This window comes from Ceratotherium simum, chromosome 1 (assembly GCF_057802395.1).
Source record: "Ceratotherium simum simum isolate JZ-2026a chromosome 1, ASM5780239v1, whole genome shotgun sequence".
In the NCBI taxonomy this organism is placed as follows: domain Eukaryota; kingdom Metazoa; phylum Chordata; class Mammalia; order Perissodactyla; family Rhinocerotidae; genus Ceratotherium; species Ceratotherium simum.
Window position 1 is genome coordinate 84368184 of NC_141900.1, and position 27557 is coordinate 84395740.

At 40.6% G+C, this 27557-nt stretch overlaps 1 protein-coding gene across 1 annotated transcript in view; it reads left to right on the forward strand.

Annotated features, from left to right (window-relative positions):
• Positions 1-27557, forward strand: part of SND1 (staphylococcal nuclease and tudor domain containing 1) — a 422021-nt gene that overhangs the window by 38657 nt on the left and 355807 nt on the right. Inside the window, exons 3-10 of the mRNA XM_004418726.2 lie at positions 2552-2672; positions 6613-6691; positions 8968-9128; positions 9851-9942; positions 10500-10658; positions 11930-12036; positions 14264-14354; positions 26227-26340. Of these exons, the coding sequence (XP_004418783.1) occupies positions 2552-2672; positions 6613-6691; positions 8968-9128; positions 9851-9942; positions 10500-10658; positions 11930-12036; positions 14264-14354; positions 26227-26340 (924 nt within the window). The remainder of the gene's footprint in view (positions 1-2551; positions 2673-6612; positions 6692-8967; positions 9129-9850; positions 9943-10499; positions 10659-11929; positions 12037-14263; positions 14355-26226; positions 26341-27557) is intronic.

The following is a 27557-nucleotide window of genomic DNA, read 5'->3' on the forward strand; positions in this document are numbered from 1 at the left end:
TACCTTGTTGTGGGATTTAATCTTGTTCCAGTAGTTCAGGAGTCGACCAGATCCAAGGAAAAGATTGGAGTTAAAAAATTCCATTTTATTTTGGTAGACATCAGAACCTTGCTTGGGTCTGGGAGTGGAGAGCAAGATGCTAGATCACCTGCTGTTGGGCCTTCTAAAGGGAAGAGGAAATTTTGAGTCTCAACTGCTTAATGGCCCTTTGCTTCTTAGATGGAGCTCTGGGTCATCGTTTGAACAGATCACAGTTATTCTTCCTATTAGGCCATTCTGGACCTTATTTGATAAACGTTTTGAGCAAATTTCCCTATCCTTGATTCTTAGAGCTGTTCTGGAAGGCTCTGTTCGGATAGCCTTCTCCATCGGGTAGCCTTCTGCTGTCTGTCATCTGTGTGGACACTTACACAAGAATTTTCTCCCAGAGTGCTCTGTTGCCCTTGTGAGGAGTGATGTGGTCAGGCACTTTCCTGAGTCTCCTAATTGCCTCTCTTTGTAGCTAATATCTTGTCCAGTTATTGAATTTTCCCAGCCCTGGGTGGAACACAACTTGAGAAGGCTGTTTTAAGAAGGGAAGATTATAGAAACTAGATTATTTTTTCTTATAGGATTAGGTGTATGTCCTTTTCAAGACCTCCAGTGTGGCTTTCTCTTACTGCTCGCTGACTGCCCAGGTATAAAACACAAGGTCCTAAGAGAAGGGTGCTCCTTCAGCAAGCTTTAAAAGCTTTTAGTAATTCTGCCTAGTTGGTAGAAATTGGAGGTTTTCACATAGGGGCTAGATATTTCCTTGTGAACTGACCTTTGATAAATGAATTTTTACCCAAGTCCTGACTTCCTTTCAGAGTACTTGTCAGAGCTTTTCCAAGTGCTGAGGAAAGCAGGGTGTTACTGAATTTTAGATATTAGTGTGGTACTCAGAACTAAATCCTAAACATTGGATCTATAGCTGAGGATGTTTTTAGAGTAAGTGGATCACTAAGGTAATCAAAATGTAAGAGGCTGGCTGTGTTAGCTAGTTCAGTACTATTTCTGGGATGTGGTTGATAATTGGTCTCATTTATCAATCATCAGACTTTTTGGTGACAGGTAGCTGTTTTCATTTTTAGGGAGTGGGGCAAGGGGTAGAAATGGGACATAAAGATATGGTGAACTATATATTACCATTGGGTGATTGACTCTTTTGCTTTTTGGTGCTTTAAGGCAAGAGCATTAGATGAGTGAGGATAAGCTTGTTTTTGTGTCTTCGTGAGGGCTTACTCGGGATCAGTTCTTCCTAGAACCTCACAACAAAGCTTGTTGGATAACCCCATGGAATAATCTTCATGGCCTGAAAAGTTTAGCAGAGGCTTTCTTCTCAGGCCACAGATGTCCTGTTTTGCCTTTACTATGTGTAGCCCGAGCTCCATGGCTCTAAGCAATTATAATAGACAATGTCTGCATATTGTATACCACTCTTCCCTTTTATACTTGATGTTTTTTCCTGCACATGAGCTCCTGCAGATCATGTATTCCTTGAACTCTTACCCCCTCCTTCCTCATTTCTGTTCTAAGGGAACTTGGGGCACTGAGCTAAGTCTCGACTCTAAATTCAAGTGCCAGTGGCCACTGACTTTCACAGGACTGCTTCAGAGGAGACATCTCCCTTTGTCTATACCATCCTAGAAGTGACGGGGTGAGGATGGGGCAAAACCATCCCTTTGCACAGTATCTGGAAATCACATGGAGCTCTACTTCCCATTGTGTGGACATGTAGCTGACCCCTTCTGTCAGGGTCTTGAATGGATGAGAGGGAAGAACCACCATTCTTACCAGGGCCTGTTACTGGTGTCTTCCCTTAGATTCGGGGACCTGTAAAGGATCCCACTGGTGCAGCTTCAGACTAGAGCAGTAGAATAAGAGATATCTTGGGGAGAAATAGTTCTTGCCCTTCTCAACTCTGCTGTTCTTAAAAAAGGTGGGGGAAGTGCCATGAGCAAGGATCTTACCTGAGCAGGGCACTCGATCTGAAATAATAATAGTGCTAGAACCTTGTCTCTGCTTGGGCAGTGGCTTGAACTGGTTTCAGGCTAGTGTAATAATCAGTGAAAGTGCTTTGTAAACTGGCAAGAGGTGAACAAATGGAGGTGGTAGTTGTTATTTATGACTTCCCTTTGGAGCCTAGACTTCCCATTCAGGAGTGGGTTGATAAATATAAAGCATTGAGAGTGGTGGCTGGCACAGGTAAATGCTGTAAAACTATTGGCAATTATTATTCATAAAGTAAGCTGTAGTTCTGAATAGACAATGATGGGGAAAGAGTACCAGTGCCAGTGTCTGGGAATCAGTGAGGCCTGTTTTAAGGGCCTGTTCTAGTTAAAACAACTGCTAGACCTTCCTTTTTTATGAGCCCCACTAAGTGTGTCATCTGCATTGTGTGCATTTCATTTTTATATTCTCCTCGGGGCCTAGCACAGGGCCAGGATATCGAAGGAATGAAGTTGCGTGAATGCTGATCGTGGTCGGGAACTAGGGAGTTCTCATGTGACACATTTATTTTGTCTTTCAGCCCTGGGCATTTCCTGCTAGAGAGTTCCTTCGGAAGAAGCTGATTGGGAAGGAAGTCTGTTTCACGATAGAAAATAAGACTCCCCAGGGGCGAGAGTATGGCATGATCTACCTTGGAAAAGGTGAGTAGCAAGGAGGAAAGGACTTATTTCTCTCCGAGTCTAAAGTTTCTCCAAAGATCAGATTTCATCTAGTGGAAGGCCAGTGTGTATTCTGTGGAGGTAGCTCTAGGACAGTTGGCTGTAGGTGTAATTGGAAGTGCTTCGAGTACTGGGGCTCATGGCACATACGTGCAGAGGAAGGTCCCCGATATTCCTGCTCTATGTTTACTCCCGTGCCTGCTTTCCTGGCCTGGCTTAGGTGTATGTAGTACAGTGTAGCATTTTTCCCTGTAGTTAGGACATCAGCCTGGGGAACTCAGTGGCTTGATGCTTCTAGGTCATAGTGCTAATTGAATTCCTGTAGATTTCCTATTGCTTCTTCTCTTTCCTTTATCTGTCTTATGGCTTTTCTTCTCCTGGGGACTCACTTTAGGAAAGGAAGATTTGTTTAGAGCTTGTGGTTTTTTGCAAGCCATATGTTTTGGAACGGAGTGGGAAGAACACAGGCTTTGGAGTTGTATACATAGGTTAGAATCATGGCTCTCCTACCATGTACCCTTACTTAACCCTCGACTTAACCTTTCTAAGCCCTGGTTTCTTCATTTGTAAGTTATTGAGAGAGTTTAAAGACATAGTATATGCAAAGCCCCTAGCTCTGGCTCAGAGTATGTACTCAATAAATATATTTGTGTGTGTGCACACATATGCCTATTGTTTAGCTGGGCCCGAGGGATATCATGGGATATTAGGGGTTCTGATCCTTTTTGGATTAGGTGGAGGGAGAGTAAGATTGTGGAATTGAGTTTAAATAAAAATAGGACATAGAAAGAGTTGATAGAATTCTCTCCATAAAGCAGCCAGGTGAATATGAGCAATTGTGTTCATCTGGAATTATTTTGGGAGCAGATTTTTTTTTTTAAAGTTTGCTGTGATTCTTTGATAAAATAACCTTCCTACTGAGTTGCTTTAGGTAATCTATTTAACTTGTAAAGTGGAAGTAAGCAAGCAGGGTATATGGCAAGGCTAACAACATCCTCTTAAGATTCTGATTTTAATTGTAGAGGTCTTAAAAAAGTGAATTGGGGATGACCTTGAAGATGTCTTGTCCAATTTACCCAGTGGAGAAACACATTTTTTAGCCTCCCAGACAAATGGCTCTCTGCTTCTTGATTGAATGGGAAATTATAGAAGTATATGGAATCTTTTCAAAAGGAGAAATAAATTTGCCTTTTACCTAAAATTCAAATAATGTAGTAGGAAATAAAACACTTAAGCATTATTGTTGAACGGTTCAGTTATTGGTTAGAAAAAATGTAACACAAATAGAAGTGCTCTGTCTTCAAAATGAAATTGTTCAAGGATTTCATTACCTAAAAAATTCCAACTCCATAATAGCTGGTCAGTTTTCTCTTACCCTGTAAGAGACCCCACTGGACTGCAGAAAATTTCAGGCACAGGTATCTCTTATTAGGAGACCACTTCTAAGAGTTCATTTAAATAACCTTGGTCTCCAACCAAAGTAGCCAAATTACTTAGGTTAAGAGAAGCTGAGGGGGCCGGCCCCGTGGGGTAGCGGTTAAGTGTGCACGCTCTGCTGCTGGCGGCCCGGGTTCGGATCTGGGGCGCGCACTGCACTGCTCATCAAGCCATGCTGTGGCGGCATCCCATATAAAGTGGAGGAAGATGGGCATGGATGTTAGCCCAGGGCCAGTCTTCCTCAGCAAAAAGAGGAGGATTGGCATGGATGTTATTTAGCTCAGGGCTGATCTTACTCACAAAAAAAAAAAAAAAGAGAGAGAGAAGCTGACATTTAAAATTGTTTTTAAAACATTTGTTTTTTAAACTGACCCAAATTACAAACTGGATATAATTTAGCATGTTAACATAGTGTTCAGAATACAACCTGACATATAGGAAGTGATCAATAAATATGTACTGAAAGAATGATTAAAATTATCTACATGTTTCAGTTTTAAAGATTTAAATGACTTAAAGTTTAATATTTTCACTCATATTTTAACCAAGTTTCAATGCCAATTCTAATGAAAGGAAACAGTAGCTTAGACAGTTAATTGGTGTCTATATATTTATCCTGTTTTGTGGCCACTCACTGTTCTTATGATGGGGAGAATGGTAGAATTTGAGGTTAACCTAAAACTTATTAAAAAAAAAAAAAAGATGATTAGTCTTCTGACTTGGAGAATATAGTCACCTGCCTGCTCTAAATATCATCCCTAATTATGACTTGATCAAATTCATAACTTGATAAGTAATAAGCAAGAATCAGATCCTTGGCCTGTAAATTCCCTGTTTCAGTATTCTATCCACCACATTTTATTGCCTCCTTTGGGAGTTCGGCCCAGGGAAATGTATTTTTCTCCCTTTTGAAGGAATAAGGAGAACTCACTTTTTAGAAGTGGGCCAGCCGACAGCCATTTTAGAGTGCTCTGTGCCAAGAAACTGTCTGAGAGCTAGCTATTGGGCGTGCTGTTGATCGACTGGTTTTATGGCCACTCCCCTTGTTTGTACCTGGACTTCTTTCTCTCCACCCTCTGACCTCTTGGGCGCCTTACTGTTCAACTTTTCCTTTCGTTGTTGAATCCTTCCTTTTGACTTTCCGCTCTTTGGGATTCCTGTTGCTTTGAAAGAACTAGTGTAATGTTTGCTAACGTCAGATAGCTGTGTGTGCCTGTGTCTGGCCTCAGCAGTAACTTCAGTGGAAAGGTCCTTGTGATCCACGCTCAGCCTCAGAACCTGAGCATTCTTTGTATAAATATCATTCATCTCAACTTTCCTTGGTAGGAAAAGAGGCTTACAATTTGCTTCTGCAGACATTTGGACAATGCTAATGGCAAGGCATTTAGATTGGGTTTGGGGGTGGTGTGTATACTGGTTGTTGCTTGCAGAAGTCAGTGTATAGTATACTAAATATAAATCTTGCAGAATTTTCTTCTCTGCTGACATTACCTGTCAGCTGGACTACTGCATTTCAGTTTATCTAGGAGCTTGTTCTTTGCCATATTAAAGATTTTTATGTGGCGATTCCCTCATAGATGTCTTCCTTTATCGTTTTGTCTGACAAGCAGAGATTTAAGAGAATACATAGAGCCTAACAGCTTTTTCAATAGCATTGAAATGCAATTAATGTTTCAAGTGCCCAGGTAGAACCTAATCAGGTTGGGTTTGATGTTTAACTTCATTTTTCTTGCCTGCTCTGAAGGCTGCTGTGTGATGGATTAGAAACCTAGACACCACCCCTTGTGTCTCTGTGAGAGCAGGAGAAAGCCTGTCAAATGGTATAGTCTGTCCTGTTGGAGCAGAGGATAGAGCATCCTGAGAGGAGCCGGACTTTCTGGTGTCAAATGTGATAGACAATCCTAAGTGAATCTGTCTACTTGATTGTACAGGGTGTGGAGACTAACTTTTTATTTGTTTAGTTTTTAATTCCTGCTGTGTGCTTGGCACTGTGCTTGGTGGTTTAGACGTTATTGTTTAATTCTCACAAGAATCCGTCTAGGCAAGGACTCTTCCCATTTTATGGACGAGTAAATTAAGATGCTGAGAGAGCTTGTTGAAGCTATGAAGTGGCAGATTTTGTATTCAGCACCAGCCCTCTACTCTGTAGGTCAGCGTTCTTGATGCTCTCCTGGGCTGCTGCACGTGTCTGGCTTTCTTGTCACTCTCCTTACTTCCTGAGATTGCCTTTGGCTTGGGAGATAACACAAGAAAATTAGAAACAAAGTCCTGAGAAGAAGATTTATAGACCTTTGGGTCTTACAGACTAGACATTTTGGGAGAAGAGATTTTCTGAAAAACCCAGCACTACATTGCTGCCTTGTCCAATTTTCTGGCAGCATCCTTCATCTTGAAGAGCTAGGAGTGAAAGTGGTCCCATTTGAGCTCGACTGCTATTGGAGGCAGATTTGAATCTTGTGTTTTAATTCCCTTTATTCCTCCTCAGATACCAATGGGGAAAACATTGCAGAGTCTCTGGTTGCAGAGGGCTTGGCCACCCGGAGAGAAGGCATAAGAGCTAATAAGTAAGTATTCATTACTCTTCTGACCCTCTAACTTCCTTCCACTCCACTGTGGGAGGTTGGGTAGTCAACCCTACAGTGGCTTTGCTGCATTTTCATTCCTGCCCCCTAACGTAAAATGGATAACTTCTGGTGTTCTCATGGCTTTTAGGACATTCCTGCCAAGGTGTGGATTATTCTGAGCCAAGAGGTCAGTCAGCATCCATTAGTGGCATTTCGTGTGTAACTCCTTTAAAAACAGGCTTTTGAGTCAAGGCAGTTGTATTCTTCATATTCGTAAGAGTCAACAGGCTGTGTCTTACACCATAGATGTTCAGGTCATGAGTGTTCATCCATCCATCCCAGCAGATTTCTTGAGCAGTTACTGTGTACCAGGCTGCGTTCTAGGCACTGAGGACACAGCAGTGAACAGACTTAGCTCGTGTTATTATTTTAATGGAGAGACAGACAATAAACCAATAAACAGATATACACTGTATAATGTGCAAGGAATAAATGCAATGAAAAATGAAGTGGAGCGAACAAATAGAATTCAGAGCAAAATCTGCTGCTTAGAATCTAGGGAAACTGACAAGGGCTCAATGGTTCTGTTTTTAAAGACAGGGAAAATTTCTCTCTCTCCAAAGCCTTTTAAGTCTGTTTTGGTCTATGGATCTGTAGATACTTAAGTAGTAGGTAAAAATATATTTGTTTAGCTACTGGCAGGGTAAACTTAACTAGAAATGAGTGTTAGGTACGTAAGCTTTATAGCACATGTGTCCTGTTCAAGTTCACCAGTGTTGGCTCTCAGTAGGATGGATTGCAGCTGGCTTTAATTAACACGTTAGTCTCTAAAAAGTGATATGCTACATCAGTAATTTGGAGGCTAAAGATGCTGTTTAAATCATTAGGTCCTTGCTATGTTATATGACTGTTGTAGCTGTAGAAAAGGCTTTAGATAAATATTTGAACTGTACCAATGATGGGGATAAGCAAAGGCAAAAATCCACTTTTTGCATTCTTCCTGCCTTTGTAGACTTTGGGGCCAAGTTACTCACCATATACTTCTGTGGTCCTTTCTGACTGCAGAGACCTTTGCTGGAGCCTATAATTGGGGTGTGAGCATGTGGGTATTTGTTGAATAAAGACATTTGTCTTAGGTGGTATTTTGGAAGCATGCTGAAGTTATATCTTAAGGACAATTATTGGCATGATTATCATTGCAGTGCTTTTTGGGAATCCAGTTTGCAACCAGAATGAAAAATTTTTAAAAAGCCCACAGAGGTATTTTACCATCTCAACAAAAAAATCTCCCCTGGAGTCCCAATCCTTTTTTCTCCTAAGTTATCTTGACTTAAATCTCCTTTTTTCAGTTTCTATGTTTGCTTGTCTCTCTTAAGCTACATTTTTTCATTGAATTATGGCTGCAATTTTGGATCCCCGAGGATGTGGTTGTCTTTTGGGGGGAAGAAGGGAAAGAACAGTACTGAAAACTTCTGGTTTGAGAAATTGTAGGTCAGGGATCTCTGCTCAGAAATCCCTGCTGAGCAAGGTGGAAGCTTCAGCTTATGCACACAGCCACTGATGGAACCAGATACTATGATTGTGCAAAGGCCTCGCAGTTCACTGTTCACTTTAGCTCAGATATGTGAGAGAGAGCGAGCAAGCACAGAGCCATTTCTGGTTTTGTTTTTTGGTCTATCGACTGACTTTCTCGCTGTTCTCGTATATAGTTTGGTTTCCTGCCTAATGAAGGAAGAGTCTTTCATTTTCAAACTGCTTTTGCTTAGCTGGTCTTATTGAATGTGTAAGTAGTTTTGGGGTGACATCTGTAATAACAGTATTTGCTCTGCATTCCCCAGCCCTGTTCTGTAGATGACGGGGAATAAGGGTGGTTCTTAGTCACTTTCCCTGCACTGTGTCCTGCTGAGCTCTGCCTGAATTCCAGTTCCTGAATCTGGGATGCTTAAATGAAGCTGTACCCCCTGGAGCAGCTTCCCTCTGAGCCACCAACTTGTTCTCTTGTAATCACTTATGGGGGAAGTACCGAGATGTGTGTTCTTTGGATCTTCTCATTAAATGCTCTTATGATTGAATCTGTTGTTTGAGGGAACAAGTCTGGAATCAGGAAATTGCACTTATAGTGGTCTTCTGGTTGTAGGCTTGGGTCTGAAACCATAGATCTGAAACAAATGCTTTGGTCTCTTTAAGGGGAGAAGATGCTGAAAAACCCCAGAGTCAAAGAGCCTAATATTTCTGTTGTGAACTCACTAACCACACGCTTCTTTTTCACATCCCAGTCCTGAGCAGAACCGGCTTTCGGAATGTGAGGAACAAGCGAAGGCAGCTAAGAAAGGGATGTGGAGTGAGGGGAATGGTTCACATACCATCCGGGACCTCAAGTATACCATTGAGAACCCAAGGCACTTTGTGGACTCACACCATCAGAAGCCTGTCAATGGTGAGGCTGGTGGGAAAAGACAGACATAACTCAGGGTGATTTCTTTCTATTTGCTCTAGAGCTTCTAGAGGTTTATAAAACCTATTTTACTTATTTGGTATCCAAGGGAGATTGTTAAGGGTAAAACAGTACCATGGTATTTTGGAAGGGAACTTGAATCCACTTCACATAGGTTACATCAGATGCATTTTGCATCTTTGCTGGTCCTTTGCTGGTACCAGTCCTTTGCTGGTACAGGTAGTAAATTGCTAGTATTTTTGCAACTTGGGGATCTTCCTATTTTCTAAAGATTTTCTAAAAGATAGCTACTTAGTACTATCTCCAAAATGTCGAGGTAGAAATGTGAATTCTATATACATCTAAACACACACACACACGCTATATAGTTACTGGACCAGCTTTTCAACGTTGTTAACTACAGACTCAGTAAAATTTATTACCAATCCTGAATTGTTATTATTTATTTTTTTGCTGGGCACCTGGTCCTCAGGTGAGCAACCTAAGGTGATGGACAACCAACCTTGGGTATAAGCCATGAGGTCCCAGAAAGTTTAGAAGACTTAGAAGTCGGTTTAATCTATATTCCCCAGGAATAGTTTGTAGAAGAATCTGTTGTGTGAACACTCAGGGAGAGGAACTGTGTTAAATGCAATTTGATTGGGCATTGTTTATCCCTGGCACAAGTTTTGCTAACGACTTAAGCTGTTTATTCTGTCATGCAGCTATCATCGAGCATGTGCGGGACGGCAGTGTGGTCAGGGCCCTGCTCCTTCCAGATTACTACCTGGTTACAGTCATGCTGTCCGGGGTCAAGGTCAGACCATACACTGGGCTATGGGGTGGGTATAGGGTTTGTGGAAGTGTTCAGTGACAGGTAGATTCTTCTACTTGGGGACTTCAGATCTACTCTTTCTTCCGAGTCTGGGCCCTGTTTTTATTTTTTAAGCACTCAGGGTCTGTTTGGAGTGGGCTCTATGGAGAGATTGTTGAAATGTGGAAAGGAGGGACGAGAGGCTCTGAAGTTTGCTAAGAATGGCTTGTCCTAATGTAAAATACCCATTTGGATTTAAAAATGTCAGATTTAAAAGTAGTGGCTGGTGAATCTTTTCTTGGCAAGGGGTCATTTTCAATATAATTAAAATTATTTTTTCCATGATAACGTGAGTTTTATTTGCCTTACCAAGCAGTCTGAGTTGATACTATTTCCAGTCACTTTTTACCAGTGTGTTTTAAAAAGAGTTAGAAGGCCTGATTTGAGACCTTCTCTAGCCTAGCTTTGGTGTTCGTGGTTTTGGGTGGTTCAGTGTGGCCTGAGAGCACCTAGCTCTCCCAGTTAGGCTGCATTACCCACCTCTCTCATTTATGCTTCAGTGCCCAACTTTTCGACGGGAAGCAGATGGCAGTGAAACACCAGAGCCTTTTGCCGCAGAAGCCAAATTTTTCACCGAATCTCGACTGCTTCAGAGAGATGTTCAGATCATTCTGGAGAGCTGTCACAACCAGAACATTCTGGGTACCATCCTTCATCCAGTGAGTGTGCCTGTGCAGGCTGGGGTGCCTGGGGTTAGGGGTGCGTTTGGTGTTTGATGGGCTGTAGTTTGCTTCTCTGCTTCTCTGTATTTAAGAACCTTTTAAATATCTTGGCAGAATTATCTGCTGATTTTTGAGGCATTTTCTAGGGAGATATCAGTCATCTGATAGCATTGGACAGATCTGTGCAACTTATCACTTTTAGAAAATTAACCTCAAATGTTACTGGATTTATGAGGGGAAGAGGAGTATCACTTATTTTCCCAAGTGTTGGTCCTTGAGGTTGCGAATAGGAAAGGTGGGACGTTGCCACATCGGTTAGAAGTGGCACCGAAACTTGTTGAATAGAATTGGTGAAATTTGTATGTATATCTAGAAGTTAGCTATTTTGAATATTGGTAGAACTATGATGAGGAAACCTTTCTATGGAAAAATTATTTTGTGTACTCCAGGCCATGTCTAGTTACCTCCTAACTCTGCTTTTGAGCAGGAAATAGATTCTTTATGTTCTTTTAGTTCTGACTATTGGGAGTTTTACCCTATTGTACACTTTCATAAGTGGGTTGTTCTTGGGCGGGAGATGACTTTATTAACACCCAACTTTAAGTGGCTTTTCATTATTGTAGCCTATATCCAATATAGAGTAAACTACTGTTAATTATTCTTTCACTAGAGAATTCTTTCGTGATGGCACTTGTGGAAGGCTGGGAGGCTTGGTTTGGAATGTACCAAGGTCATGTCTGTTTCTTCTGGAGTGCTAGCTGTCTGCCCATGCCCTGCCAGATGGCTCTGTGTCACAGTAGAATATGAATTATAATTCATTGGGCAAATGTAGCTTAAGTTATTCCCTTAGTCAGTCCGTTCTTCAGCTTTCCCGTTGTGAAAAGGGGAGTAAATGCTGATCTTAGGGAAGGAAATAATAAAGTGTAATCTCTACTAAAGATTAACATCCTCCTCTGCCCACAGGAAGAGCTATTGAAATGTCAATTCCGTTCAATGCCACTAACATTTATCCTACTCCTGTTAAGCGAGAGTTACCGCACTTGGTGTTGTGGGGCTATGAAACCAAGGCTGCTGAGAGGAGTTAGAGTAGCGTCTCCCATTTTAGAGCTGGTTTCTTAATGAGAAAAACAGCTCTACTCCTTTTTTTTTTTTTAAATGAACTGCAGAATAGGTTGTGGCTATGTTAATTGTGTCAGAAGTCTAGAGAAGTGGATTATCTTGCAATCGAATCTAATCTCTGCCTGCCTTCTTGTGTGCTTTGTTTTCAGAATGGCAACATCACAGAGCTCCTCCTGAAGGAAGGTTTTGCACGCTGTGTGGATTGGTCGATTGCAGTTTACACTCGGGGTGCAGAAAAGCTGAGGGCGGCTGAGAGGTAAGGTCTGTCAGGGAAGCCTTCCAGCCAAGCATCTTTAGGAAAAGAAACCTAGTGATCTTCTCTCACCCATCTACGTCAGTGTCTGTTTTATTTCAGTAAAGGATTAGGGAAATTCCAGAAGAAGCTAGGATCTCATAGAGGAGTGGCTTACTTAAGTCTTCAGGTTCGGTGTAATTCAATGCTGGATAGTAAGTTAAGGGTCTAGGTTTTCACTCAAGCGTTTTTCTTGACTTGATTTACTTTTTTAATATTTTCAGGTCACTTTTTCCCCAAGCCTCTCACTTAAATTCCAGGTTTTAGGCATTTGGAATGAAATAAACTTGAAGCTTATTTGAGAAAGGTGAAATTGCTTATCAGCTACTCCCACACAGGCAGGCTGGAGCCAGGGCTATGATGAAACAATAGAGCCTCTGGGTCCTAAAACAGGACCCCTCAATGTTATCGTGAGTCCTAATGCCCTAATTTATTTAAAAGTATGTTTTAATTATAAATGCTAATGCAACTGTGAGGTGTGGTTGTCATGTTTTTAGCTGGGTACCTCATGGTTAAGGCAGATGTAGAAATAACTTATTTCCAGAAAAACGATAGTGGACATTCCAAAGATTGGTGGCTATTGCAAGTGTCAAGGTCAAGTATTTCCAGGTGTAGTAGGTGAACTTCTTTTACTTATGGGGTAGATGAAAGAAAATGAAGCAGGTAGCAAGAGTAGATGAATAGAGATGATGTTCAGAAAAGTCCCAGCCACCACCTCCCAGGATTCATTTAAGCAGAAGACCACCAACCACTGATGACAGTGTTCTACTCTCGAGACTTGTTGTGTGGTATATTTCAGAATCTTAAAATTGTAATGGTCTTGATAACTTCACTTTTTTGTCTTTGAGATGTACAGCTAAGAGATATGCAAGAACGTGAATTGAATGACTATAGTTTTCTTCCCTTTTCTTAGGTCTTTTGTATCCTTCTGTACCTATAAGCAGAAATATTTGCAACTTTTTCTAAAAGTAGGTTTTAATCTGGGCCACTTGAAATGGCATGTCTGACAAAGGTAGACCAGTTAAAAAAACATATAAAAGTTGTTTTAGTCTTTATGTTGTTCTACAATTAAATTCAAAAGATAAAATACTTTTATGAAGTACAGTGTTCTAGATACCCTGATTATTCTGTGATGCTCAATTTTTTGTTGTTGTTCAGAAAATCCTGTAAGTCCTTTATTCTAAATTACTATTTTGGTTGATAATCCTTTTTGCATTCTTTAAATTCCTACCTTTCTTTGAAGAAAGTGCATATAATGACAGTAGTATCGACCTGCTTTATAACATCTGTAGGAGATTTTATGGATTTTTAAGAGTGCTCATCATTAAAAAACAAGTTTAGACCAGCGAATGCAAGTCATATTTCGATAATGTGTGATTACTTGCCTGCTGTTTTACCTGCTGTATTTGAGCTTGCTGTTGGTGAATCTTTGTTGAATTATTTCCTGTATTTTACAACTATTACGTGCTGCTTTGTCTTTTTCTCATTTTAGTGCTTCTTTTAAAAAAAGGTTGCATTACTGTTTTCAGAAATAATAGTTCCTTTCCCCTGCACATATATCCATTTATTTGTAAATACTCTAAGACAGCTCAAAAAATGTCTATTGGGTGTGGTACTTTAAAACAAATTTATGCCAACATGATTTTTTAAACTCTTTCAGTAAACTATTGGATTTTTGTTTATTTTTTTTTTTACTCTTTAGATGCACTATAGTGACAATTTTGTTCTTTTTTCCCACATAGGATTTGGGTAGTTAATAATCTTATGATTCGAATGGAAATTGTGCTTTAAAAATATATATATATTTGTTTAGATGTGTGTTCTTCTCATTTAAGAGAGCAGTTGCTCTGGTTTTATCATTCCAGTGCCAGGCGTGTGGTAGTCACTCAGGAGGATAAGCCAAAGAGCTAATTATCAAGGTGGACTTGTACTGTCCAGGCTTGAAAAATTGCACACCTAGACCCTCATCTACCAGCCATGGGTTTGTGGTATATATGCATCTTGGATAGTTCCAGTTGCTATACACTTTTTCTTGTGGCTATCAACTTTGTTCTGGTTTGACTGGTGGCCTTTCTCCTGGGTGCCTTATCTATGAGGTAGAGTAGAATTCTGTACTGTTCACTCCCATGGTGAAGGTAGATTCCATTTGCTGACTTAGTCTAAATGATTTGCATCCTTGCTTTGTTGCCAGGTTTGCCAAGGAACGCAGGCTGAGAATATGGAGAGATTATGTGGCTCCCACTGCTAATTTGGACCAAAAGGACAAGCAGTTTGTTGCCAAGGTGAGTCATTCTCAGCATCTTGAGATGCATAGTGGATGTTGTCAGGCTAGTGACAATACAAAGATTTGAACAATCAAAAATGCTTCAGCTGTTGATTAAGGCAAGCCGATGGTGTGTGAATGTGCAAGCATGCTTGTGTTCGTGTGTGTTTTTATTGTAGGGGACTTAGAAACCACAAGAACTGTTAAATTTCTGGCCGTAAATTTGCGTAACTTCATTAGAAGTTCATAGGTTAAAATTGTTGACATTGCCAGCTGGAAATACCTCTTATATTTTAGGAGTTCTTTCTGTCTGCTTAGCAAATGGCATTCTCAGATTTCCTAGGCCCAAGCATATACGACCTTAAGTTTCTCTTTTTTACGTTTTGGGACTCTTGTGGTTTTGAATTTTTTCTAATGTGATTTTTTTTCTGAGAGTTCTCCTCCACTGCTGTGTCCTGGGATGGAGTTCTTTGAAGGGAGCTTGAACTGCTGAATAGATAGATGCCTTGGTTGTATTAGCAGTGCTGTAAAAGTGTTTTTTCTTTGTTGCAGAGTTTGGTACCTTAAGTGGTAGACCTGTTCTCCTCACTTTCCCAAAATGCTGTAGTGTTTTCCCACCCATTTTTACTTTTGGCAAGAGGTGTTGGAAACTTTGTCTTTATGGACTAAAAGTGGTTAAATATCTGTTTCTTGGACTGAGAGGTGGCTGTCCCAGTGTTGGCTAACCGTGAGTTTAGGATGGAAAGCCACTAGGTGGCGCCGTCAGCCTGAGAAATCCTGGAATGGTTTCTCTTAGAATGGTAATTTTACCAAAGTTTCTGAGGAGTGGGCTGAATTTCTTCTTCAGTTTCGTTTTTATGATGCCCAAAGCAATAGGTCACAGAGTGCTCAGGTGGCTTCTTTCCCGTTTCTTATAGTTGGGCTCCAGGCAGCTGTCAGATTCACCATAATCATGCCTTTTAGTGGACACGAGTGGGAGTAGTCCCTGATGGGATACTCCCCATGCATTGTCTAAGCCTTGATGCCGACAGTGTAGACCTCTGCTTCCTTTCTGTGTGAGGACCGTACTAGCTTGGAAACCTGGTCACGGCTGCTCCACCTACTTGAAACTCACTTGGTTGTGCTTATGTTTCCTGTAGTCTGTTCTGTATTATAAGACTATAGCGACACAATGAAAGTACGATCACTCGCTCAGCAAGGGAGGCAGGCCTTCCATTTTCACTATGATCACTTTGAAGGTCTGTGATGTTAGTGATGTAGAAGAGGCTCGGGAGGGTCCCACTACCCTGTACTGTTCTAACAGCCCTTCCTCAATTGAAACTGAGTTTATAGAAAAACCTAGAAAATTTTGAAGGGTTTTGGGCCTTGACTGGTTTGGGAACTAAGGCGTTGCTGAAGAAAGAAATTCAAAGATTGGATGATTTAGTTAGTAGCTTTGCGTTTATCTTAAATATGACTTTATTGGTAGCTAGAAAAGGGAGAGCTGGCTATGGGAACATTTCCTCCACTTTTAAAATCTAGGATCCCAGGATCTGTTTTGTCTTTTGTGTTTTGCTTTTTTGTTTTGTTTTAAAACAAGGTGAGGCTTTTTTCATTATAATGAAGCTTTATTTATTACAGTGCCAGAATAGAGGAGATTGCCTCTAGAAATCATATGATTGAGGATTATGAGGAATAACCAGTCTCCTGTAGAATCTTAAACATAAATTTAGGTCATGTGGATATAAGCCTGCTTAGAGAGTAGAGAAAAATGTATTTGTAGGTAGATAAATGGTTTTAAAACTTCTTGTTTTTGAAATTCTTTAGCATTATTTTTATTTGTTTTTAAAACAGGAAAAAACATAGAAAGGATAAGGAAAAAAGTACACTCATACTAGATAAAACTACTATGACACGGCTTTTTTTTTTTTTTCTTAAAAACAAAGTTGAACATATTGTCTATCCCAGGGGATGGCAAACTATGGCCCGTGGGTGAAATCTGACCATCACCTGTTTTGGTCTGGCCTGTGAGCTAAGAATGGATTTTACATAGAAAAAAATGTTTTGTGGCACATGAAAATTGTATGAAATTCAAATTTCAGTGTCATGAATAAATTGGAAATAGCCACATCTGTTCATTTACAAATTGTCTATAGCTGTTCTTGATACAGTGGCAGAGGTGAGTAGTTGTGACAGAGACCATATGGCCTGCAAAGCCTAAACTGTTTGCTATCTGGCCCTTTACAGAAAAGTTTGCTGACCCTTGATCTATACCAGTCCTACTCAAAATGCCTTGATACGATTAAGGAGCTTGAGGCAGACTGTAAACCAAGGCATTGCTTCTTGCATCAAGAAAAGCTTGCTACAGAAAAAACGTCAGCAACGTTCTTAGTGATGTAGTTGATTTATGTTCTGGTCCAAGTTCCTTATCTCATTGTAGACTGGCAGCCACTTTTCAGTAGTACTGATCTGTATTTTTTTGTATATAATTTTTAAGTTTTTATTTTCAATATATAAAAATTTAAAGAACTCTGGGCTTTTAAGAAATGTGCTAGTCCATTTTCCCTCTGCCTGGAGGCAGCCATTTTTAGCTCTTGGCTAATCCATACCTTGGGATAAAATGTTTGTGTTGCTTTCTTAATTTTTCAGTTTCAGGCATAACCCCTTTCCTTCACACTATGGTAGATGAGGATTTAGTTTTTTCACTCACGCACACACGCATACTCAAATGGGCGTGCATGAACTCTTACGCAATCCTTCCAATATGACTACATCATAATTTTGGTTCAATTAATGTTCGCTGTTTACTTTGTTAATGCCCATCGCCACTGAGCCGTGTAGCATGTTATGACTACTTCTTATTTCCTGCACAGTTTTTGTTTTCCCTGGAGTTAATAATTTTTAAAATTTCTATATATTTTTTACATACTTATTAATTCAACCCTAGACTCTACCCTTTGAAATCTCCTTACAACACATTGAATCAATCTGTTAATTTTATGTTTTCCATTAGTAGTTTTCAGGAGCCTTGTCACCTGTACCAGTCTGGACTAGTTCCACTTTTTCCCTGGTAGAGAACTGTGATCTTTGGATTTCTTCACCATTATCCTGGGGTTTCCTTTGCCTTACTACTGGGTTGGAACTATGTTTGCTGGATCCTGTGGCCTCTTCTTTATGATTTACTGCTTTATTTTCTTTTTCTTGCCTGATTTCTCTGGCTAGGACTTCAATACAATGTTAAATAGGAGTGGGGAGAGTGGGCATCCTTGTCTGGTTCCTGTTCTTAGAGGGATAGCTTTCAGTTTTTCACCATTGAGGATGATACTAGCTGTGGGTTTGTCATATATGGCCTTTATTATGTTGAGGTACTTTCCTTCTATACCCATTTTATTCAGAGTTTTTATCATAAATTGATGCTGTATCTTGTCAAATGCTTTCTCTGCATCTATTGAGATGGTCATGTGATTTTTATTCTTCATTTTATTAATGTGGTGCATCACATTGTTTGATTTGCCTATGTTGAACCATTCCTGCATCCCTGGAATAAATCCCACCTGATCATGGTGTATAATCTTTTTAATGTATTGTTGCATGTGGTTTGCTAGTATTTTGTTGAGGATTTTTGCATCGATGTTCATCAGTGATATTGGCTACTGATGGTACCACAAATTGGTAATTTTCTTTTTTTGTGTTGTCCTTGTCTGGTTTTGGTATCAGGGTAATGTTGGCTACTGCTTTATTTTAGTAGCACACATTCTTTAGCCTCTTGGGAAGAGAGTGCTTGGTAGGTAAATTTTTTGAGCCCTGTCATGTCTATTCTATAATGACACTTGACTGATAGTTTAGTTGGGTATAGAATTTTATGTTAGAAGTTATTTTCCTTCAGAATTGCGAAGGCATTGCTCCACTGTCATTTAGCTATTAGAGATTTTTTTTGTTGTTTTATAGAGGTCTGAAACCATTCGGATTCCTTATCCTTATATGATTTTCTTTTTCTTTCTACAAGCTCTTAGCAAATTCTTTTTTATCCTGAAATTTCACAGTGATGCACTTTGTTCATCCATGTGTGAGCATATTATGCTTTAACTTTTGGTCCTTTATGTCTGGCAACTTCAGCTATTTTGTTGTTGATTTCCATCTAGTGTCTCTGCTCTCTTATTTTCTAGAACTTCTATTATTTGGATGTTTGACTTTGTGGAATGATCTTCTGAGTTTTTCCTCCTATTTTCCATCTCTGTCTTTTGTTCTTTCTAGATTTCTTTATATTTATCTTTCAGCCCTTCTATTATTTCATTTATGATAGTGTATTTCAATTTCTAAGCTTTTTTTGTTCTCTGAATGTTTCTTATTACTATTAAAAAATAACATCTAATACTTATTTCAGAGATGAATATCATTTATTATCTTTCTGAGGAATTATTATTTTTTGAAAGTTTTCTTCTCCCTGCATAGTCTATGTTCTCCAAGTTATTTTTAATTCTCTTTGTTTATTTTGGTTCCTTATTTTTCCTATTAGAGGCTTTCCTCAGATATCTGGTGATCCTTGATTGTCTCTCTTATTTAAGAATGGAGTACTGAAAACTCGATTAAAAGCAATGGACTTATGTATGGGATTTAGGGTATACATCTTGAAATCCAGATGCTTCTCACACAGATTTTAAACCAATCCTCGTTTTTGGCCCCATTTTCATCCCCACTTGAGACTCTTGATTTCAAGACAATTTTTTAGTCCTGGTGGGTGGAGGAAGCCTGCAGTATAAGTCAGATTGGCTATTGTGTTTTCTCACCACTAGCTTAGGATTTAGCTTTTGTGAGTCTGTGGAGTCAGCTACCACTTATCCGTCTGCTTTCCAGTTTCCAAAGTTTTGTTGCTCTGTTCTTCTCCCCTGCTATCTTTGTCGTTTTGGGCTTATGTAAAAAAAAAAAAAAAAAAAAATCCTTTTATTTTGTTTAGAGGTATTTAGGGAGAGAACCAAAGTAAATGTTTGTTTGTAGTATTCCATTGTAAGGCTGTACCATAATTTATTTAATCAGTCCCCAATAGGTCGATATTCATGTAGTTTATAATTTTCCCATTATTTCGAAAATGGAATAAATCTCTATGTAAATGGCAGTTATTTCCTTAGGAATATTTTGGAACATATTTGCCAAATAGCTCTCCAGAAATGTTAACCAGTGTATACCACTATGTGTGTTCCTTGTCTAATATGTTGTAGAACAGAAGTTGACCAAATTTTTCTTACAGTAAATATTTTAGGCTTTGTGGGTTATGTTGTCTCTGTTCCAACTACTCAACTCTGCTACCTTACCAAGAAAATAGCTATAGATAGTTTGTAAATGAATGGGCATGGCTGTGTTCCAATAAAACTTTATTTTATAACAGTACGCAGTGGGCTGGATGGCCCTTGAGCCATAGTTTGCCAACCCCTGTTGTAGAACACGGGGTATCAGCATTAAATATAAAAGGAAAAAATGATCTGTCCATTTCTTTCATAACGTAGAACCCAACTGCAGTTTTATAGTTGTTTTACCTGATTTAAAATGTTGTTAATGCCAAACTACTTTTTCAAGGAAACCTAAAAAGGTCCTAAGGTGCCCTCAGCCTTCATGAACATAGTCTGACAATCCTACAGGTTTTTGCTGAAGGATTCTGCTCTGAGGCTCATGTGACTGTCAGACCTGAGCAAATAGGAATTAATTGTACAGGCAACAGCTAAATAGCCTGAAAAGCCTGTAAAAGGTGACCTATGAGCTCTCTAACTGGGTGCCTCTGGGGCCCTATGGGTGATTTCTGGAACTGATGAAAAGCTGTAGATCAGAGTGTTGACTAGGAGTCTCACTTCTGAGAAATATAAAACTCAACAATGTATTCTCTTGATACATGTGGCCTATTAAAAGACTGGTTTTCATCCCCTGCTTAAGCAGTTTCACTTCTTAAGGAAGGAAATGCAAGGGAGGTTCTCCTTGTCTCTCCAGGTTAGCAGAGAAGCATGTTCAGTTCACAGCGATTAGCTGAGCCTGCTTGAGAGTTTTGTGCCTGTTGTGGCTTGCCAGTTTCCTGCCTGCCTTCCCTGTGGCGTTTTAGCTGATCTGTGCTGTTTGTAGCCATATGGTCCCCTGAGCATGTGGCTCGGCTTCCCTGTCCCTGCTGCTGAATGCTTGGGCCTTGCAGATTTCACAGACCTGAATAACACGCTGGGGCGGGAGTGGGGGAGTGGCAGCATGTCCTCAGGAGGTGAAGTCTTCTCACTGTCCTTCCTGGTTCGAGGCCTCTAGCTTGGTTCTCTGTACCAAGTAATTGCTTAAACAGAGCCTCAAACTAGGTGCTTTGAGAAGATGCAAAAGAATGAGAAATGGTTCCTTTCAAAGAGCTTACCTACCCTCTAGGGTTCTGTCTGGGAGATTACCCTAAGTAGTTACTGTCTAGTGTTGGTGGCTGTGTCCAGTTTTGGAGCTCACTTTATAAGCTGTCCATGGGCACAGTGGATTCTAGTGTGTATTTAGTTTGGCCCTGATCATTTTTTGCTATACTTCCAGTCATAGCTTTGAATGGAATTCATTATCATGTCTCTCTGAGATGGTTTTGTTTTTTTTTTTTTTTTTTGTGAGGAAGATCAGCTCGGAGCTAACATCCACGCCAATCCTCCTCTTTTTGCTGAGGAAGACTGGCCCTGAGCTAACATCCGTGCCCATCTTCCTCCACTTTATATGGGACCCCGCCACAGCATGGCCTGACAAGTGGTGCATCACTGCACGCCCGGGATCCAAACCCGGGCTGCCAGCAGCGGAGCATGCACACTTAACTGCTACACCACGGGGCCAGCCCCTGAGATGGTTTTTAAGCAAGGATACTTCTTAATATTTTTGGCGTTATCTAGACTTTTCCATTATATTCTCATGTGGTAATGTGGAGAGAACAAAAATACTAGCTACTTCCTTTACTTCTATCATATGGCTTTCAGGTGAATTGGCAGTTCTGGGGATGGTCTGGCTAGGAAGGTGGCCTATGCAGTACCAAAAAGAGGTCAAGACTTGGTTTGTACCTTAAGTTAGCAAACGGTTTTGCTGATAAGAAAATAACCTGATTGAATTAGTAAAGATTTGTAAAAAATATTTAACTGGCTTTTTAAATTGAGACTTTATTTTTTAGATAAGTTTTAGATTTACAGAAAAATTGAGCAGATGGTACAGAGTTTTCACATTACCCCCTCCCCCCTCAGTCTTCCCTATTGTCATCTTACATGAGTATGGTACATTTAGTATAATTAGTGTACTAATACTGATATGTTATTATCAAATAAAGTCCACATGCTAGTCTGATTTCCATAGTTTTTCTTTAATGTCCATTTTCTGTTCCAGAATCTCATTCACAATAGCACATTAAATTTAGTTGTCATGTCTTATTAGGCTCCACTTGGATATGGCAGCTTCTCAGACTTTCTTTCTTTGATGACCTTAACAGTTTTGAGGAGTCTTGGTTGGGAATTTTGTAGGATGCCCCTCTATTGGAATTTGTCTGATGCCTGGTTTCCTTTCAGGTACCTATTATAGTGTCCAGTCTGTTTCACCATGGTTAGGTGCCTAGAGGTATTTGCACCAGGAAATTGTTGTGCTTAGTGTTTTGTCAAGGACACAGGGTGGCAGCTGTACTTTTCTGGGGGGAAGGGATCTCACAGTGACTCCAGGCCATTGCTATAATACTTGTGGTGTTGCACTCCTTGCTTCACCCGCTTTTGCTGTTGCTTCAGTTGCGTTTCCAGGATTAGCTTTGGGGAGAAAAGACGTAGCATACATCCTTAGCGAGCAGGAGAAGCAGCTGATGTTGTGATTTCAGAGAGTAGAAAGGGTGTTTGGTGTCCCATTCCCAGTGGCTCCATCAAGAGCACCCCCTGGTGGCACCTGTAGAGGCCCCGTTGGGCTAATGTCTTTTTATTTCTCTTTGGTACTATATTGTTAATTTAGGCAGCTTGGAGAGTATTGGTAGTTGTGCCTGGGGAGCTGTTCTGAGGGTCTCTGTAGCTCAGGAGGCTGTTAGAGGCTCTTTTTGTTCATTTTATCTAATGCTACAGGGTTTTAAGACACTGAGCAGCAGCAGCCCTTCACCATCCAGTGAGCACTGTGGACAGCTCTGCAGATGGGGAGTGTGGCAGGAGGCCAGAGACAGGGATGAATGTCCCTTGCCCCTGACAGCGCTCTGCAGTTCTCTTGACTTGTGGTAGCCCGTAGCCTACACTTGTCATCATTAAACTACTCATTTTTCCTTTTACAGTTGGGCTTTAAGAAATGGGGAGGGAACTGGAGTTAGGGCATGTATCTCGAGTCCAGCTAGTGACTTGTTCTGCGTAGATTTCTGCTCCTGTGCCTGAGGTTATCTCCTGGAGTGTGTGATTTGGTAGATGCGTGTGGGGGTGGAGTGATTAGGGCTGTGTAGCTTGTGGAGAAAGTGAGCAATGTGGGCATACTTCGAATTATCCTGATGAAAAGCATCATAAGAAATATCCCTGTCATAAATGTGGTCTGTAACAGTGCTGATGAGCCGGCTTTGGATAGTAATCCGCTCTGCATTTTACTTATTGCATAGTACATGACTGTAACCACTATTTTATTACTTCTTCCATGACTCTGCTCAGGAGCTGCTTGTTCTCTGGACAGTAATAACATAATTTACAGAGGAATAAAAAGTCATAAACCTCAGTTACATACACACACATGGACACACATGCGCACTCACCGTACACCGTCACCAGAAAGCCAAACCTCGCTTACCTGGCAGCGTCAGAGTGCGCAGTTCCTGAAGAGGAGGTTTCTAATCAGGGAGATGCCAAGCAGAGAGTCTGCTGCCGAGGCCTGAAATTTACAGCTCCAAGAATCCATTCACTGCTGCTGCTGCTAACGCATTATAAGGGGTGACAAATACCAGTCACTTGTCACAGGGGTATGCTTAGATCTTCACATTCTATGATCAGGGGGTGAAGTGTGAGGACTATGATACTCTCCCTGGTTTTATTCTTCTCTGAGCATGACCAGGGAGTGGAGAATGTCTAGATATTTCTCATGTCTTGATTGTAGGAGTTTCCCTATGTTTTTGGCAATTGACAATTTAATAAGAGTTAGTTTTGGTGTGAGAGCAATGTGTACCTCTGTCCGTCATTGAGATTTAGGAAATACTGTGATATGTGTGCATTTGAGATGCCTGGTGATTACCCTATTATCTTTTGGGCAGTGGTCCTGTACTTTTGAGTTAGGAACAGTATTGATTTGCTGTACTTGGTATTTTGCTTGGTTTGGCCTTGTCGAATTGTTCCTTCCCTTTGGTCTTAGGGTGGGATAGCAGAATAGCATGTATCATGGCTAGCTTGCCGGCCAATGTTCTATCATCCATTTTATAGTACTTTTCCTTTCACCCAAATGTGGGATTTTTAAAGATAGGGACATGGTTAGTTGGCGTCTTTCTCTTTTGGTCACTTGTACAAGCCACTACTGGTGTGTTTAGGGAGTAGGAGAGACATTCCATCGTCTTTCTCTTTTGGTCACTTGTACAAGCCACTATTGGTGTGTTTAGGGAGTAGGAGAGACATTCCATTATGATGGGCATTTTCACTTCACGTTAATGTGTCTAGATGGTAATGGGAATAAGATCTACTCTTTTTCATTCAGTTAACTGAATCTGTATTTTTGTTATACCTTCTTGCCTGTTTTTTTTGTGTGTGTGTGAGGAAGATCAGCCCTGAGCTAACATCTGCCAATCCTCCTCTTGTTTTTTTTTTTTTTTTTTTTTGCTGAGGAAGACTGGCCCTGGGCTAACATCCATGCCCATCTTCCTCCACTTGGGACGCCGCCAGAGCGTGGCTTGCCAAGCGGCGCGTTGGTGCGCGCCTGGGATCCGAACCGGCGAACCCCGGGCCACCACAGCAGAATGTGCACACTTAACTGCTTGCGCCACTGGGCTGGCCCCCTTTCTGGCCTGTTTTTAAGTTGTACACTTGTGGACATGTTTTTGTGATTGGGCTGGCATAAGAGGCTCTTTGATTTGGAGCGTCCTATATACTTTGGTACCACCAATACCTGGGTAACCAGCCCTGACCTTGACTTGGTCCTGGTGTGACCACAGATGGTGCTTTTGATTACCCTTAGACCTCACCAAGTTTTTCTGGCCAGGTGAGTTTTGGGTTCTGGCTGTCTAGATTTTAGTGTTTAGCCTTTGTGATTCTCAGATCTGTCAGAAAGGTTATGGCAGATTGGCTGTGGTTGTTTGAGACTGGCTTTTTGCTGCTTTCAGAGTTGCAAGTTAATCTTATGTATAGTGGAAAATTGAAAATAATTTTCCCCCTCTCCTAATCTACCTAGTTGTTTCTCAGACCTTTCAGTACTTTTTTGGTCACTGGCCTGTTTTTATCTACACTGCTTCCATTACTTTATGCTGGTAAAACCCAGGGATATCTCCCATTCATGAGCCATAATCAGCCTTCCATGGACTTAGAGCTTGTTTCCAGCTGTCATCTTTTTGTTCTGTTTGATGGCCCCACTCTCCTGCTATTTCCTGTCACATATAATTTCTTACTTGTTTTTGCTTTTTGCTCTTTCTTCAGATTGTCTCTTAAATCACTCTTTTTGGTATATAGTTGGCTGGTTCTATATGGTAGAGACTAGCCATTTTTGGAGGAGTCTGCAAGTAAATGAGTATATTTGTTCTAAAACATCTGGAGCCTTCTAGGGAATAGTTAGGGAGGGCTCTTTTAGGTTACTTATCAGTGTGATATCCACCATAGCAAAGGAGAGTCTAGCTCTTTTTGTTTGATGCATAAAAGAAGAGGGAAATTTTACGAGTCTACCCTCACTGTGGCAGCTGATCCTGTAGTTAGTTTGGCTGCTTGATGGCTTCTTATGGGGCCTGATTGAAGCCTAGAAGAGTTGGTTTTGATTCTGCAGATGAAGTGGATGGTAACAGTGTTTGTAGTCAATAGCTACCTTGTAGCAAAGTGTTGCTTGCAAAAACCCCAAACAGCCTTATAACAACAGGGTCTGCATATAATTGGGTGAATTGTAGACTACTGGCTGAATTATGGGTTCAAATTATAATCCTGATGTAGTCCTAGCCTGGTTTCAGTGGAATTTTATTCTGTACACATTGGTGGAGTGTTCTAATAACCTCCACAGAGGATATTTGTGCTTTTGCCCTTTGAATGGATATCCTTGTAAGTTAGCCCTGACCGGAAGTTAATCTTTTTCTGAGAGTAGGGTTCAGTGTTACTGATTTTTGATTCCAAAACAAAGATGCCCATAGTAGTGCTCTGAAAAGGTGGCTTTCAGAGTAGCTGAAGTAATATTTTAGTACTCTAATGTTTCTGTCTATGAGATTAACAGCTGAGCATCTCCTTTCCACGCTGAGATGACAATTCCTTTTGCCCCTTCACTTGCCTTTGATTTTTCCGCTCTCTATTGGGGCGTCCTATTTTGGTTCTTTCACATCTAGTGCTGATACCTTCTTCTAATCCAGCCCTTGCCTCTTTTCCTAGATTCACGTTGAGATAGGGATTTTGCTTTTAGTTTAGAACTTGTTTCAAGGAAAAAGTTCTAAATCTTCAGTAACATGTAGAGACTGGATTTCCAGTTCATAAGCTTTGTAGTTAACCACATGTCTTGGTCAGGGCAAAGATAAAAAAGATTGACCATCCTTATGAATGATATAGATTCTGCCTCATTGAGAAATCATAAGGTCTTTGGCGGTTGCTAATTATAGCATAGTTTTCTCTGACATTGTTGCACCACGAAGGATGATATTGGGTCTACCCCATATGGCTATTAATCTAACTTTTCACCTTGTGATTGTGGTGGGCCTTGCTCCTTAGCAAGGAGCTATGAGATCTGGGCCATCAAAACAGGTTTGAGCATTTTTGCCTTCTCGCCCACAGGTGATGCAGGTGTTGAATGCTGATGCCATTGTCGTGAAGCTGAACTCTGGTGACTACAAAACCATCCACCTGTCCAGCATCCGACCACCGAGGCTGGAGGGGGAGAACACACAGGTGAGAATAGGGTGGCGAGGGAAGGAGCTGGAGAATTAGTTAAATATAGTACGTATATGTGAGGATGCTAAAGGACAAGTACTTTAAATCTCTGAAGTATTATTTCCTAATATTCGCAGCCTGGCTACCATCAGGCAGGCCTCAATTTCTCCTGAGCCACACTCACTGGTCTGCCTCATTTTGCATGGGCAGTGCTGGCATTCCTCCCTACAGGGCTCGGGAGGAATTAGGGTTGGGATATGTGAGGTGGTACGTGAGTTTTATTTATTAACAAAATCTTATTTCTCTGAGAATAAGGAGAGGAGAAGGTCTGTATTTCACATGCATGGCAGTAAGGCCCGTTTCTACTGGTCATTTTGATTTGATAGTTCCATATGTTTTTGCTCTAGGAAGAAAATGAATCTTGATATATATATGCTCTGAGGTCACCTACTCATCTTTTGCAAGCGGTAGCTATACTTATTAGTTACACTGATTTGTGCTATTTCTTGGATCTTTTGGCAGCATAGGTGCTTGCCAAAACATGTATGATTTGGGTATATCCATTTTGAGAAATTATGCTTAGGATGAAAACTACAAGAGTTGGTAGTCTGTAGGCAGTTTTGTTTTAAATTTTGTGATCCTTTTCTTTCTGTCATTATGAATTATGAGAGGTTGGGAATAGGGATTGGGGTTGAAGGTTTTTTTGTTTGGTTATGTCTTGTTTTTATTTATTTTTTTATTTTTTTATTTTTTTTAAAGATTTTATTTATTTTATTTTTTCCCCCCAAAGCCCCAGTAGATAGTTGTATGTCATAGCTGCACATCCTTCTAGTTGCTGTATGTGGGACCCGGCCCCAGGATGAATGGAGAAGTGGTGCCTCGATGCGCACCCGGGATCCGAACCCGGGCCACCAGCATTGCAGCGCGTGCACTTAACCACCAAGCCACAGGGCCGGCCCTATGTCTTGTTTTTATAGATATCTTTCCAACTCCTGTTTTTTCCTCTGATATCTAAAGTGTGTAATTATGTTGACTGGTCCTAGAAATGGGTCCTCAGTGAGAGCAAGTGCCACAGGCAAGTGTTTGGATAGTTTCCAGAAATTGAACAGCATGGTTGAAGTTAGTGCTGTGTGCTGTCTACTTTTTAAATTTATCCCTTTTGTAGTTCTAAAGACATGAAATTTGATTTTCTGATGTTTTTCACGTACACGTCTTGGTGCATTCACAAGTTGAAA